At 40.0% G+C, this 16,343-nt stretch overlaps 1 protein-coding gene across 19 annotated transcripts in view; it reads left to right on the top strand.

Moving 5' to 3' along the window:
* ADD1 (adducin 1) overlaps positions 1 to 16,343 on the top strand; it is an 85,052-nt gene that overhangs the window by 22,309 nt on the left and 46,400 nt on the right. For all 19 annotated transcript variants that reach the window (XM_008532382.2, XM_070615186.1, XM_008532380.2 and 16 more), the window contains one exon: positions 14,611 to 14,825. In XM_008532382.2, the coding sequence (XP_008530604.1) occupies positions 14,611 to 14,825 (215 nt within the window). Of the gene's footprint in view, positions 1 to 14,610; positions 14,826 to 16,343 lie in introns of those variants that run through there.

Genomic DNA, 16,343 nt, shown 5'->3' with positions numbered 1-16,343 from the left:
GTAAGTATGTTTTATTATCTTCCATGTTTTTGAAAACTAATAGTGTTATTAATCAGAATATTCAGTTAACTGGAGCTTTCTGTTTAATCTCCATGTCTGTCTACTCAGTAACTTCAGGAAGTTCCTCTGGTATTCATTCCTCTGTGAAAATCTAGAGCTGACTTGCTGGGTGGGACGGGAACAATGGCACCTTCTATGACTAAGGGAGGGAGTTTCAGGTACCAGCTGTCAAGATTACTCTGGACAGTGAACAGGACTTCGTTGCTAACATAATAATAACAGACATTTTATCGAGCATGTCATATCTACTCTTCAACAATCTTATAAGATAGATATTATTATCATCCCTTTGCTACCAATGAAAAACTGTAGTATGGATAGTGAGCTTGCCTAGGGCACATTCCGACTAAGTGTCTGGGCTGGGATTTGGACCCTGGTGACCTCAAACTTGTCCTCCTTCTCATTAAGCGTCACTGCCTTTTGGCAGTTGTAGGACCTGAGGGTCATTCACTCAAGTACTTTCCTACTATCCACTGGTCTCCCATTGGAGATTGATGTCAGGCAGATTACAGGTAGAGAACAGAGCTATCGGGACCACTCAGAAATAGCCAAGGAAATAGCCTGTTCTTTTTTCAGCCAACAGATACGAGGCACTGCAGAGTGAAGGAGAGGTTGACAGAAGCCCTTGTGTAGCCATTTTGGCCTCTGTCACTGTTGTGTATTCATCTTGTTACATGGCTGCAATACGATTTTGTATGTGCTGTTTTAACAACTTAGAGTATTGGCTGTGTCCTACATATTACCCATAAGATCATTTTTATGACTAAATACTTTCATCCTACTGTTTCATAACTGTTAAACTATTTCCCTGATATTGATCCATATTTTTTCCAGGGGAAACATTCTTGTCTTAGGCTAGTGTTGTTAGACAGTCCTTCGTGATGTGTTTAATTAGATTGCAGAGTGGTTTTTTCCTTCCTTATCAAATCTACATAGAATTTTCTATACTCACATGTGTCTGGTCAGCCTGTGTTTCCAAACTTGCTCAGCTGGGTCTTCTTGCAGTCTTTATGGGCCTCAGTGTAGTACCATGCACACTTAATTGTGAGGTGTAGAATTCTCCTTTTCTTATTTCCCTACCTCTGGGAGTTATACTTGCTTGAGTCTCCAAATCCAGTCAGCTAGAGGCAGATAAAGCTGCTTTTGCTGTGTACCAACTTTGGGAATTGATGTAATTCTTAGAAGCATGAAACCCAGGTAACTCAAAATATAAAACCTGATTTTATATACAGATTGTCCCTTTGTAGTCTGAAACTTCCGTGTGAGTGGTGAACTGAGATTTGGAGTCTCTGTAGTTAGCTGCTTGTACGAGTCTCTTCAGTCCTACATCAGTTGTGACTGAATGAAGCAAATTGAGGCTTTTCTTATAGTAAATGCATCTGGAATCCAAACTGAGATTAGCATTGCCAGTCCAAAACGTTAGACCAGGATGTGTATTTGTTCCTGAGTATATATTTATTGCGGGCTTATTAAGTGTTAGCCCTGTGAATGAGGCAGACGAGTCTCCTGCCCTTTTGGAGGTTACATTCTAATAGAGGAGACAGACAATGAATTTCTGACAGTAATACTAATAACTAACACTTGAGTGCTTCCTGTGTGTCACACACTTGTTCTGAGCATTTTACATGCATTAGCTGTATGAAGTGGTTGTATTGTTAGCTTCGTTATTTCAGATGTAGAAACTGAGACCAGAGAAGTTAAGAATTTTTCCCAAGCTTACAGAACCAGTAAGTGGCCGAGCTGGAATTTGAACTCAAGCAGTCTGGCTCCAGAGTCTGTGCTCTGGAAGTGAGGATGAATGCCTTGAAGGGAAAGAAAACACAAAGACCGAGGGTGATTTGAGAGAGCTGGGAGTGGGGGTTACTCTTTATATGGTGGTTAGGGAAACTAATCTCAAATTTGGGGCTGAAATTTGACATGAAACCTGACTGATAAGGAGTAAGGCATTCAGAGTAGCTGGAATAAGTGTTCTCAGCAGAGAGAAGAGCAGGTTGAAAGGCTCTGAGGCAGGAAGGAGCTGCATGTGTTTGTGGACAGAAGAGAGGCTAGTGTGTCTGGGACAGCACATCAGAAAGGTGGCTGGGGGCCAAATGGGGAAGTGTCTCTGCTGGCTGTAGTCAAGACTTCAGATTTTATTCTGGGAACTGTGGGAAGCCATTGATGGTTGTTAAGCAGAGGTGGGACATGATTCGATCACCTTTTTGTGGAGATTGAGTTCTATGACTTGAAGAATAGAAGCAGGGAGACATGACTGGGGAAAATTCAGACTTCTGTTTTGGACAAAGTAGGTTTGAGTGGACCTATTTGTATGTTTGCTTGTTTACCAAAATATGGATGAAATATCTCAATGTTTAAAGAAAATAATGGTAGACTTAGTTTTATCCTCCCCCCAACTCCCAAACAAAAGCCAGTCTTTACTCCTGGCCTTGGCTCTAGCTGTCCCTCTGCCTGGAGTGCCTAACACCTTCACCACTTGTGATGTGTCTTCTCTGGGAGCCCTTCTTGATGTCACCTCCCCACCTCCCAGTCCCCTACCTATAGCACCTATCGCCTTTTAACATACCATATGGTTAACTTATTCTGTTTACTGCCTGGCCTCTGTATTAGAATATAAATTCTTTGAAGGCACAGATCTTGTTTTGTGCATTGCTGTCTCCCAGGTGTTCAGATTGAAGAACAGTGCCTGGTCCATATTAGCCTTATTGTAGGTACACAGTAAATATTTGATGAATGAATGAATATTGAGTCAGTGAAAATAATGATAGTTAACCTTTGGCTTCTACCTCAGTTGCATTTGAAAAGCTGCATGAGATTTGTCACTTCTCTCAATGGCCTAAATGCAGAGCCATTTAGAGTTTGGATTCTGTGCTCTGCCTCAGTAGAGTCATATCTATTGAAATGGCACCATTTTGATTAGGTAAAACTGATAAATGTATGCAATTTGAGGCATACTTTTCCTTTGTCTAAATTTATTTTTGGCCATTTTTTTCATTTGTGGTTATTAAGACTTTAATAATTTTCCTTCAGATGCCATTTGGAATTTTTTAAGACTTTGGAAGTTATTTGGATATTAACATAGGAAAGTGGTAGTGCTAATGAGAAATAAACTATATATATGAGAAACTATTTTTTAATATATTCTTGAAGCCAGTTGTAGTTGTGACAGAGATCAGAAATTTTCAGTTATTTGTCACTGATAATAAAAATCACATGAGCAAGAACCAGTCTGGTGCTGTGGAATGTCCATAGGCCTGGGCAGGACAGTTTAGCCCTGGGTTTGTGCAGTAATTATGGCCCCTCCTTAATGTGTGTCCACTGTCTGCCGGATAACTGCTGAATGCTTTCCAAACAGCATTTCTCACTCTTACAATATCCCTCAGGGTTGCCATTACAACACCCAGTTTATAGATGAGGAAACTGAGTCCCAGAGAGAAGTTAAGCAAATTGTCCAGCATCATACAATTAGTAAGCAGCACAGTGGACTTTAGATTTGCCCTTGGTCTGACCCCAGACACACCAGGCTGCTGCTCTCTGCCAGTGACACCATGTGCCCAGGGCCATCTTCTTAGAACCTTCTGTGAGCCTCAGTTTTCCTACTTGTAAAATGAAGGGGTTAGATTTTAACTACTATTGTAGACTTTTAGAACATAGAGTCAGAAAGGCTGTAAGGTCCTCAATGCCTGTTTCACTGTCTGCTGACTCTTCAGCACACTTTTATCAAGTACCTTCTGTGCACCAGAGAACAGTATAGGATGCCGTTGGACTACAGACATGCATAAAACCTGGTCTGTCTCTCTGGGTGAGCAAGATGAGCTGGGTACCCCTGATAGCTACAGACTTCAAGGCCAGTGTGAAAAGTGCCCTCTTCTTCAGCAATAAACCTTGCCTGTCATTCCCTAACACCAGACGGGAGGTGCATCGTATCCGTTTGATTCTTTATGGAATGAAATGCCCTTTTGTGCTTAGAGGGCTTGGTCGCCAGTACTTTTGGGAAATATGGAAGTAGTGGCTGTGAAGTGGAGCCAGTGTGGATTTAAAGAAATATTGTTTTAATCAGCCAGTACTGATTTAAAGAACTATTCAGTCATAAATGATTTTAATATGAACAGAACCATTTTGGAGGAGAGACTTTGAGGGGCTCATTTAACCCTATACATTCTCAACTCAACTTGAGAGTTTGGTTAACTTACTGTTTCTACCTTAGGGTAAGACAATCTCTAGAACCTACATTTTACCACCTGTAAAATCAGGAGAGGGCAATCCTACTAAAACAGTTAACAGAATATATATTAAACTGTAAAACTTTAAACAAATGTTTGGTATCCTCATGCTGCTAGAAATACAATGTACTGTGTACTTGGTTCATTTTATACTTTCAGTGATGCTTATTATTTTATTTATGTTCTTAGTGGTTTAATTTTAAAATTTTCTTTTTTTTAATAAACTTTTAAAAAGTATGTGTGAAGAATAAAGACTCTCCTGGCTGTCTCTGTTCTCCGTCTCACTCCTTACAAGTAAACCACCATTTTAAGTTTCTCCTATATTCTTCCCACATTTTTTTCCACCCTGAGGAAGATTTGCCCTGAGGTAACATCTGTTGCCAATTTTCCTCTTCTTTTGTTTGAGAAAGATTAGCCCTGAGCTAACGTCTGTGCCAGTTGTCGTCTTTGTATGTGGGTTGCCGCCATAGCATCACCGATGAGTAATGTAGGTCTGTGCCAGGGATCCAAACCTGTGAACTTGGGCCCCTGAAGTGGAATATGCCAAACTTAACCACTACGCCTTGGGGCCAGCCCCTATTCTTCCTACATTTTTTATCTAAATACAAGCAAATAAGAATGTTTTTCTTATCCTTCCTTTTACCCCCAAAAGACGCCATATGTATGTTGTTCTCTGTATCTTGTTTTTTTGCATTTGACAGTATATCCTTATTTTTGTGAAAACTAGACTGTCTAGAAATTTGTATGCTCATAATTACTTGATAGCATAAAAAGTTTTCAGTCTCTGTCAGCTGGCACAATTACTTTTCAGAGAATATGCCTTTGGCAGAGTTTTACTTAGGCCTGTTCTTGTGATTTTAAATACTTCTTGCCTCCCCAGCTGTAAAGAGGAAAACCTGGCACCATTTTCAGAAGTCCCAGAGTTAGTAAAGCAGCTCATATTTTGACCTTTGTGTGTACAGAATATATATTTCTTAGCACACTCAACAGTTGTGTTCTCAGTTTATTAGCTCTAGCTGACTAATATCTTCAAAGCTTTCTTTTATCATTTGTCTTCCATGGGAACCAATTACTTCACAAATAGGAACATTTAGTTACTGACCATTAAATTCTGAAAAAACTGCCTGTTTGTTTTTGTGGTCAGTATTTTAATCTTTCTTACTTACAATCCTGCCAAACTTCTCCACCTTTCTGCTCCCCTGAGAGAAACAAAGTCCGCTCAAACCCTTACTTAGTAAGCCACCCTCGAATGAAATTCAGGAAAAGTTTTGGTTCAGTAAAAACAATTTCGAAAGACTTCATTACTTCAGCAAAAATATAGTTAAAAATAAAAATTGGGGGGCTGGCCTGGTGGTGCAGCGGTTAAGTGCGCATGTTCTGCTTCGGTGGCCTGAGGTTTGCCGGTTTGGATCCCAGGTGCAGACATGGCACCACTTGGCAAGCCATGCTGTGGTAGGCGTCCCACGTATAAAGTAGAGGAAGATGGGCACAGATGTTAGCTCAGGGCCAGTCTTCCTCAGCAAAGAGAGGAGGATTGGCAGCCGATGTTAGCTCAGGGCTGATCGTCCTCAAAAAAAAAAAAAAAAAAAAAAAAAATTGGGTGCTGGCTTGGTGGCATAGTGATTAAAAGTTCATGCGCTCTGCTTTGGCAGCCTGGGGTTTGCAGGTTCAGATCCCTGGTGCAAACCTACACACTGCTCGTCAAGCCACACTGTGGCGGCATCCCATATACAAAATAGAGGAAGATTGGCACAGATGTTAGCCCCCCCCCAGAAAAAGATAAATGGAAATAGTATAGTGAGTGAAGGACTAAGTAACAGTATCACGAAGGAGTGAAAAATAGAGAAAGCGGTTGACACTGTCAGAGGATAAAGGTGAGTTCTGGGTTTTTCTGTATGTAGTTGTTGGGGGCATGTGGCTCAGAATACATGAATCAGTACAGTAACTGTAGTGGAGATCCTCTTGTGGTGTGGTGGTGATTTGTTAAATTGTGAGATACCATATATAAAATTACTTCTCCCAGATTCTGCTCCTAAACTCTGAACTGCAGTTTCCTTTGTGGAATTTCATCATGAAAGCACTTGTGTAAGAGTTGACTGGTGGTTGGTTGCTTATGTGCTATCTGAAAGTACTGGATATCGCTTTAAATATAATTCTTTTGGATGAAGGCAAATTTGGTGAAATCAGTAATGGAGAATGATTTTGTATTCCTTCACCATTCGTCTATTTAAGAGATGTTTATTGAGGCCTCTTATGTGCTCACACTGGAGCCAGGCAGACTGAGTTCAGACCCTAGCAATCCCACTGCTGGCTGCTTAACTGCTTTGTGCCTCAGTTTCCTTATCTGCAGAGAAAAATGAGTGAATACCTGTAAACATGAGTTTTAAATCTATACTTACCAGATAGTAAGCAATGATTATTTTAAAATGATTATTTTGAGCAGTTTCATCTGCGAGAGAACATCTGGAGACACAGGAATAGAAATGATCCGATCAGACTAATTAAAGGCTTTTACTGAGCTTTGAGGTCCCAGGCAGGGCACCTCAGTGTCAGCCTGAAGCTGTGAAGAAGAATCTTAAACGTAAGGTGGGTGTTTTTCCTTTAGGGGAAGTGGAGAACGAGGCTAGTAATGTCAGCAGTGAGGGATTATGACTCGGTCTTGTTGTGTTCTGTTTTATTTGGGAGAGAGCTCCAGAGTTGGGCTCCCTCTTGCAGGTAGATGTTAGGGATTCCTCTTTCGTTGACTGGCACAGCACCTCTTCCACAATTGTTTGTGGATTTTGTAATGAGATTTCTGAGAGTTTGTAATGAATGTCTGGCCGGGGCTTCTGTGTCTCTTCTGCTTTCCCATCTGAGGCTCCGGACAGGGTGTGGACTGTCTATGCAGCACTATTCCCAGCACTTTTCCTGGGCTTAGCCATCAGTGTCAACTCCTCCAAGCCTGTTTGAAATCTTGTCTCTCTTTCCAGCAAAGGCTACAATTTTTTTTTTAGCTTTTTTTTCTAGTTTTGTTGAGGTAAAATTGACATAAAATTGTAATATATTTGAAGTGTACAACATAGTGATTTGATATATGTATACATTGTGAAATGATTCCTACAATCAAGTTAGTTAACATCTGTCATCTCACATAGTTACTTTTTTTTTTTTGATGAGTCTGCCTTCTGTTTTGTTGAGTGTGTCCTGATGGCGCAGTTTTGTGCTGGATGCAAACCTCCTGGAGCCGGTCCAGAGAAGTTAGGATGTCCCTAGCAGTAGAGGCCCTACTTCAAGAGCAAACAAAGTATCTACTGAGTCCCTGCTGTATGTGAAACACTCCCAGGGCTTGCTTACAAGAATGAGTTAGAAATTGATTGTCCCTGTTCTTCATGGGCCCACATACTGGTGATGGAGCAAGCATATACACAAATAATTGCTCCTGTTTAAGAATGGCTGAAAAGAGGTGAGAATAAAGTATCTTGGAACATGGGAGGCCAAGCGCCAAGCTCAGGCTTGGGAAACCTCCACAGAGCAGGAAATAATTGAGTTGGAGCTTGAGAATAGAGTGGGGCTGAAACGTTGGGAAGACAGAATAGTTAGTTCGCTTAGGTCATTAAAAACTCCTTGAGCGCCTGCATGCTGGGTGCCAGGCACTAAGTCTGAAAGAAGGGGACATTGACTGCTCACTCATTTTGCTGTCTCTTTTGTGCTGCTTTCTTAAAAGCTCAGTGGATAGTCCACTCACCAGGTGACTGCCGCCTGCCCCAAGCTACCTGGAAGCACCTGCTTAGCTCTGAAGTCATCTCTTCTGAAGCTTTCCTGACAGCCCTCTATGTACGTTTCCAGGAGCTGCCATGACAAAGTACTACAGACTGGGCAGCTTAAACAATAGAAATTTATTGTCTCTCAGTTTTGGAGGCCAGAGTGCAAGATCGAGGTGTTGGCAGGGTTGGTTCCTTCTCAGGCGTTGTGGGAGAATCTGTTCTAGTCCTTTCCACCAGCTGCTGGTCATTTGCTGGCAATCTTTGGCATTCCTTGTCTTGTAGATGCATCACCTCAGGTGATCTCTACCTTCGTCTTCACATGGCCTTCTCCCTGTACTCGTGTTGTCCAAATTTCCTCTTTTTATAAGGACACCAGTCATACTGGATTATGGGCCCACCCTGCTGCAGGATGACCTGATTTAAACTACATCTGCAGTAACCCTATTTCCAAATAAGGTCACATTCTGAGGGTTAGGGCTTCAACATGAATTTTTGTGGGACACGGTTCAACCTATAGTACCCTCTCTCAGCTCTTTGTACATTCCACCGCTGTACACTTCCCCCCTGCTGATTTATTACGTAGGTTTCTGTCGTGGCACCAAGAGTATTTGATTATATTTATTTATCTATCGTCTACTACTCATTTCGTAACTTTTCATCTCTGATGCCTTGCACATAATGTGGAAAGTAGCTCTGGTGGAGATATATTAAATAACAGGAGTTAATAGAGATAAAAGAAGACAATGCAGAGGTCACCTCTTTTCTTGTTATCCTATTGACAGTTCCAAAGGCTATATCTGGAGTTGGATGTCAGGTGGCCAAAGGACACCAGCAGAGGCTGCCACTTTTATTCCCACATTAGCATATTTGATACCTCCTGGTTTATTTTCCATGCGATAATTCATTATCACCTGGCAGTCATTCTACTTTCTGAGATATGTTTTAAGAACGTTTAGAAACTGACAAGACCCTCTAGGTCTTCTAGCAGACTCTTTACCCACAGAATTTGTTAATGACCATCTTCTTGTTTCAGCCTTTGGTTTGAGTGTTCTGCCTTTAGGGATTCAAAAGTAAATCATGTGAATAGTTGGAATAGTTACCCATTAGGAGAATGTCTGTGCCAGATGGGAGACGCCAAGAAATAACTGAATCTGCCCCAAAACTTTACAATTAACGCATTAGGTATTTTAGAGAAGCAAAAATTTATCTGGTTTCTCATCTGAGGTTTAGTTATACATTAATGAAAGGATGGATCATCCTGGGGCTAGAATACCTTTGCTAAGAAAGAATATTCCAGGATACATTTGTTATTTCCAGGTCAATAAATAACATGCTAGGCAAAGTGATGTCTTCAGGGACATCAGCAAAGGGATGTTAATCTTACAATATCCTTTCATCCCAATATCGGTAATATCTATCTGAAAGAACATGCTGAAATGTCCTCATCTGAAGGCAGGCAGAGACCAGCTTATGTAAGATCTGGAGGTACTTGATTCTAAGAGCAAGGAAAATTATTTCAGACACATACAAAATAGAATAGTATAGTGAATTCTGCTTTATCCTTCATCCAGCTTCAACAGTTAACAGTTATTAACTCACGGCCAGTCTTGTTTCTTTTGTGTAACCCTTACTCTCCCTCCACCCCATATAAGTTTTAGGCAAATTCTAGATGTCATATTATTTTATCCATAAATATTTTTGTATGTTTCTAATACAACCATAATATCACACCTAAAATTTTTAACAGTAATTCCTTAATGCCTTCCAAGTCTAGTTAGTGTTCAAATTTCTAATTGTCTCAAATGTTATTTTTGAATTTTTATGTTAGTTTTTTGAATCAGGATCCAGCTAAGGTTATCCTATTAGCCGTCAAGTTTTAAGCTGAGAAGTAAGTGTCATGATCTGACTTATGTTTTGAAACTCGCTCTGCCCTAGCTGTGGTGAATGGATTGGTGTGGGGGTTGTTAAGAAACTGGAAGTAGACAACCTATTTAGGAGGCTATCAGTGTGTCCAGGAGGTGAGTGGTAATTATCTAGATTAGAGTGATGTGATAAGGATCGAAGAAAGTGGATGAATGCCAGGTGTCACACGGGCAAGCCAAGTTTGTCATGGTTCATCTAGACTTTTGGGTTCTTTTGGGTGTGTATGTTTGTTTATTTGAAAATCTTGTTCCCAGAGATTTCACTGATTTACATATCAAGATATTAAGATTGGTGAAATCTTAAAATTTTTACAGAGGTAAAATGATAGCAACTCTGTAGAATATTGAGATAGAGAAACATTAACCCATAAGTCTCTCTTTTCTTTTGGGAGGAAGATTCACCTTGAGCTGATATCCGTTGCCAGTCCTCCTCTTTTTTCACTTGAGGAAGATTAGCCCTGAGTTCCCATCTGTGCCACTCCTCCTCTCCTTTTTGTATGTGGGATGCTTCCATAGCATGGCTGATGAGTGAAGTAGGTCCGCACCCGGGATCCAGATCTGTGACCCCGGGCTACTGAAGTAGAGCGCACGGAACTTTGACGACTCACCCAAGGGGCTGTCCCCAGAACATTAATCCACACTTCTCTTCAATCAGTTTATTCAACTTCAGTACAGCTTACTGGCCATTATATCGCACCTTGTCTGTGTGTGATTATAATTATAATATTGGTAACATTATGTGATAGAATAGGAAATTTTATAGTTTTTCACTTAAATGTTGTAATCTTATGTATCTTAGCTAAAGAATCTTCACAGTTTCATAATGTTGTATCAAACAAATTTTAATATTTATGTTACAACCATTTGTGTATTGTTGGACATTGATTGGTCCTGCTTTTTAAATTATTTTATTTTAAATTACTCTAATGTTGCCAGAAATGTTTTTGTGTGTCTATTTTTCCATTTCTTTTTAAAAAATGTAGATTAATTACTTCTTTGTAGAGATGTTTCTAGAAAAATTTACTGTCTTAACACACTCTTAAAAACTAAGTTAATGAAACCTGAAGCCATAATTGACAAAAACCAAGTACAGGTGTACTTTAAAGTGGAATTACATTTGTTTTTGATTATTGGGCTCACAATATGTATACTTTGATTTTGATTTAAGTTTATAGACTTCCTTATTGAAGGAATGGAACACATGCATATCTGGTCTGCAGTCTTTATCTTATCCCATTCACATGGCAATTTGCAATAAAAAGAGAGCACTCTTTGCCTTATCTGTAACATGTTGGTTTTATGAAGATTCTTTTCTTTCAGTTAGCCCTGGGAACCAGAAAGTAGCTGTAGTTGTTTCTAAAATGTTCCCATATCCTTATTTATTGATGAAAATGACTTAAAATTGGGGCTCATTTAGAAATAGAAAAAAACATAATACTGTATATCATTTCATCTTTTTTGTTTTTTTTTGGTGAGAGAGATTGACCCTGAGCTAACATCTGTTGCCAAGCTTCTTCTTTTTGCTTGAGGAAGACTGTCACTGAGCTAACTTCTGTGCCAGACTTCCTCTGTTTTGTATGTGGGACACTGCCACAACATGGCTTGTCAAGTGATGTGTAGGTCCGCATCCAGGATCTGAACCGGCAAACCCTGGGCCACTGAAGTGGAGGGTGCGAACCTAACCACTTGCACATGGAGCCGGCCCCTGAAGTAGAGCATTTTTGTCATTGGCTCAGAATGTTTAGCTTCATTTACATCTAATGGAGAAATGTAGGACAACCATCATTGTTTTGTTCTTTGGGCTGTTCTTTTAGAACAAACCAGGTTAGAGAAAACAGATTAAACTAAAGTTTTTAAAGGATACATTTAGAGAAGGTTTAAAGACTACCTTTAGGTCATTGGTCCATTTATTCTGCATTGACTTTTAATCCTTGATGGTTTTCGTTCTTTGTCTTTAAGTCCTTGAAATAGTGTCACTTTAAGCAGGCTGTTATTTCTGTCATGTCTTTAGGTTTCAGAAGAGCAATATCCAAATTGATCATTTTCTTTAAAAAAAAAAAGTTTTTCAGTTGATTCTTTGGCTTTTGGTACCACAAAATGTATTTTGTATAAACAAACTGTTCTTTAACGCCTTGCTATTCAAATTGTGGTCAAGGTTGAGTGGCATTGGTATCACTTGGGAGCTCATGAGACATGCAGAGTCTCAGGCCCCATCCCAGACCTACTGAATCTGAATTTGTATTTTAACATGATTCTCAAGTGATTCATATGTTCGTTAAAAAGCTCACAGTGCCAGCCCCAGATGCCCAAGGTTGGGTCCTCCTGTTCAAGGCCAGTCTTTGCACCTATGCCCTTGATTCCATCCCTTCGCATCCCTTTGGGGACATTGTTCCCACTGCTGCTTCTGCCACCACACATTGTCATCATCATCATTTAGAATATGGTTTAGAGGTTAAGAACAAAAGCCGTACATGGGGCTGGCCTGGTAGCGTAGTGGTTAGGTTCGTGAGCTCTGCTTTGGCAGCTTGGGGTTTGCGGGTTTGGATCCTGGGCGCGGACCTGTGCACTGCTCATTCAAGTCCTGCCGTGGTGGCGTCACACGTACAGTAGAGGAGGATTGGCACAGATGTTAGCTCAGGGACAATCTTCCTCAAGCAAAAGGAGGAAGATTGGCAACAGATGTTAGCTCAGGGCTGATCTTCCTCGCACACATACACACAAAAACACAAAAGCTCTGCAGCCGGATGGCCTGCGTTGAATCCCAGCCCTGTTAACTTCCTAACTGAGTGACCCAAGTTCCGTGTCTGTAAAGAGGGGTAAACAACAGTATGAACAAATAGGGGAGGTGAGAGGATGAGATAGCATGTCTAGCATACAGTTCCAGCTGCTCTCATTCGCCTTCCGCTCATCATCTGTAACGTAATTGTAGTTATCTGCTGCAGCATAACAAACCCTCCTAGGACTTTGCAGCTTAAAATAATTTTATCATTCATATCTCATGATTTTGTGAGTCAGGAATTTAGGCAAGGCTCAACTTGGCAATTCTTTTGCTCTACGTGATATCTACTGAGGTCACTCGATGATTTTCAAGTTTTTAAATTGTTTTTTAATTATTAAGTTGTAACAGTTGTTTATATATTCTAGATGTAAATCTCTTCTCAGATATATGATTTACAAGTATTTTCTCCCATTCTGTGGGTTATCTTTTCAGTTTCTTAGTATCCTTTGAAGCACAAACATTTTTAATTTTGAAGAAGTCCAGTTTATTTTTTCTTTCTTTTGTTGCTTGTTCTTTTGATGTCACATAAGACTTTGCCTAACCCAAGTTCTTATAGATTTACCCCTTTTTCTTCTAAGAATTTTATGGTTTTTGTTGTTAGGTTTAAGTCTGTGTTCCATTTGGAATGAATTTTTGTGTTTAGTGTAAGGAAGGAGCACCAGTTATTTTTCTAGTTGTTAATTTAATCACCTCTTAAATTCTTATCTTGCCTACCCTCTGGCTTGAGGAACCGTTGTTCACTCACTCTCCATTAAAACTCTCTGCCTATGGTTTCTGAGACACTTTCTTATCTTGTCTCTTTATCCTTTCCTTCTTGTTCTTAATTTATTCAAAAATTTTTTATTTACATACCCACTATATGCTAGAAACTGGTCCTGCTCCTTTTTCTCAATTTATGTTCTTCTGCTGGCTCTCCTGGCTTTATACTCCCTCTGTGCTGATGACTTCTAAATCAACCCCTCTGGCTTTCTCAGCAAGTCTGTCTCCCTTGCCAGACTGAATCCAACTTGTCCAGAGTGAGGACCACATTTAGTTAATTTTTGTGCCCATCACAGTGACTGGCCATTATAGATGCTCGGTAAATACTGCATATGTGTTGTTAAAGCTATCATTCAGTGTATTATAGAAACAGAATAGAAATGAACTGTTTTTATGATTAGTATGGGTGCCATTTAGAGATTTAAAGGTAAATATAATTTAGTGCGTTTGAACATCGTTCCAAATAAAAGATCGGAATTAAAAAGAATGTAAAGTAAGTAGCTGTATTAGAAGACTTTTGAATTTGGGCATCTTTTTAGGTTATTCACAAACTAGGGCATGTTGGTATTTTTGGTGCCAACTGTTGTTCTTTGAAACACAAATGTGATGTTGATGAGGAGGATTTCCCATCTTCATGAATACAGATGTGTGAGCAGCTTATTTCTTATTGCTCTGCTTGGGGAATCTTTTGTAAAACCACTGCTAATACTTTTTGGGAAAAATATAATAAATCAAATTTCTCCAGAAATGATCTATGCTGCTGTTAGCAGATCTTGTCTGTGTGGGACAATATCGTGACTAAACTATCGTGTGGTCAAAATTTTAATATCTAGTTCTTTTTCTGTTTGTCAGAGGACATAATAGCTTTGTTAGATTGTTCTCCTGTTGTCTGCTGAAGAACAATGACAAGGACAAAAAATGCCATTGGTTAGTAGAAGGGTGGAGATGGCTGATCAGTCCTGTGCCTCAGAGGCCACAAAGAAGCCTCACACATCATGGCTCCAACTGGTCAGTCAGTCAGAGCGCCCTCACTCTGAAGATTGTATTTATTAGGCTGATGTGCTCATTATGAAATGCTATTGGACATTGATTCAAAAACAATACTTTCTGTTATTTTGATTCCCTAGGAACCTGCAAAGATTGTGCAATGAATGGTGATACTCGGGCCGCAGTGGTGACCTCACCACCCCCAACCACAGCCCCTCACAAAGAGAGGTACTTCGACAGAGTAGATGAGAACAATCCAGAATACTTGCGAGAGAGGAACATGGCACCAGACCTTCGCCAGGACTTCAATATGATGGAGCAAAAAAAGAGGGTGTCCATGATTCTGCAAAGTCCTGTAAGAGAAGCTGTTCCTCTGACCAAGTGTCTTCTTTCTTCCAATACTTCAGTTCTTATGCTCTGTTGTATGTGTTATAGTTGGTTTATCTTAACACAGGAAATCAGTGCCTTGTATAAATGTGTGACTGTTGAAAGAATTCAGTTTACTTCAGGTTACTCAGACGTAATAAATGAAAAATCTTTAGTATCATAAAGGATAGGAGGTGTTTATTTCTCCTTTTTACTCTCTCACTACTTCTCCAGAGAGTCTTTATATATTGGGATTGTTTAAAAATTACTGTTTCCTTCAAAACACCTACCTTGGTGCTGTGCACTTAGTAGGCCTTAATAGTACCTGATTATTGATTGATTTTACCTTTAGTTACGGTCAGCATTTTGAACCACAATCATGCCCAACTAAGTGTCTTCTGTTTGCATCTTTAGGTAAAGTAGTGCTGTCTTCATAGTTTTCTCATGTTGATGCTGTTGCCCTTGCGTGTGCTTCATTCTTTTTTTCCTTCTAATCTATTCTTGTTTTATTCCCTTAATATTTTGAGGTATCGTTTGGCAGATATTCATTGAATTTTTTTGTTTTAATGTTGGTTATTTCTTATGTGCTGAAAAGGAACTGGGAATTTAGCAGTAAACAAGATATATAAGGCCTCTAACTCTAAATAGATTTTATTTGTTTGGTCGTTGTTATTATTCACGTATTATTGAGGTATGACTTACAGTACACAAATCTTACATATACAGCTTGATGAATTTTGACATGTGTAAGCACCCAGATCAAGTCTTTACATTCTAGTCGAAGGTGATAAACAGTAAACAACAAACAGAAGCACAGTGCAGGAAGCAATTGGATGATTACATTATGACTGTGGTTAGAGCAGGCTTGTCTGAGGAAGGAAGATTTCGTCTGAACTCTGAAGGACAGGAAGGAGCCAACCATGCAGGGATCAGGGGGAGAAACATTCCAGGTTGAGGGAGCAGCCAACATGAAATTCCTAGGATGAAGGTGAGCTTGATGGGCTTGAAGAGTTAAAAGGCAGCCATTGTGTTTTGAGCATAGGAGGTGACAGGGAGAGGTGCAGTGAGGCTGGAGAGGGAAGAGGGAACAGGTCCTGGAAGGCTGTGTAAGCTCAGATCAGGGGTTTCTTTTGCATTCAGAGTGTAATAGAGAGTCATTGGAGGGCCGCGGGTGAGAGTGACACAATTCCGTTTTTAAAGAGCTCATTCTGGGTTTGGTATAGAGAAAGCATCTTGAAAGAAAGCCACCTCCCAAACAAGAGGTAATAGTGGCTTAGGCCAGAGTGGTGGTAGGGGTAGAGAGAGGTAGACTCATTTGAGTTTCATTTTGAAGGTGGGATAAATAGGACTTGCTGATGGGCGGAAAGCAAGAGATGAGAGAAAAAGCAAGAGTCAGGATAACATCTAGACTTCTGGCTTGAGCAGTGTTCTTCCATAAAAGCAACAAGAACTAAGTAAAAATCACTAAGGAATAGAGTCAAGAAATGAAACTTTCAGCACCTAGTGT

The sequence above is a fragment of the Equus przewalskii genome, chromosome 3, assembly GCF_037783145.1.
Source record: "Equus przewalskii isolate Varuska chromosome 3, EquPr2, whole genome shotgun sequence".
NCBI classification, from domain to species: Eukaryota; Metazoa; Chordata; class Mammalia; order Perissodactyla; family Equidae; genus Equus; species Equus przewalskii.
The sequence above is the reverse complement of the archived record's forward strand: the minus strand, read 5'-3'. Positions and strand labels throughout refer to the sequence as shown.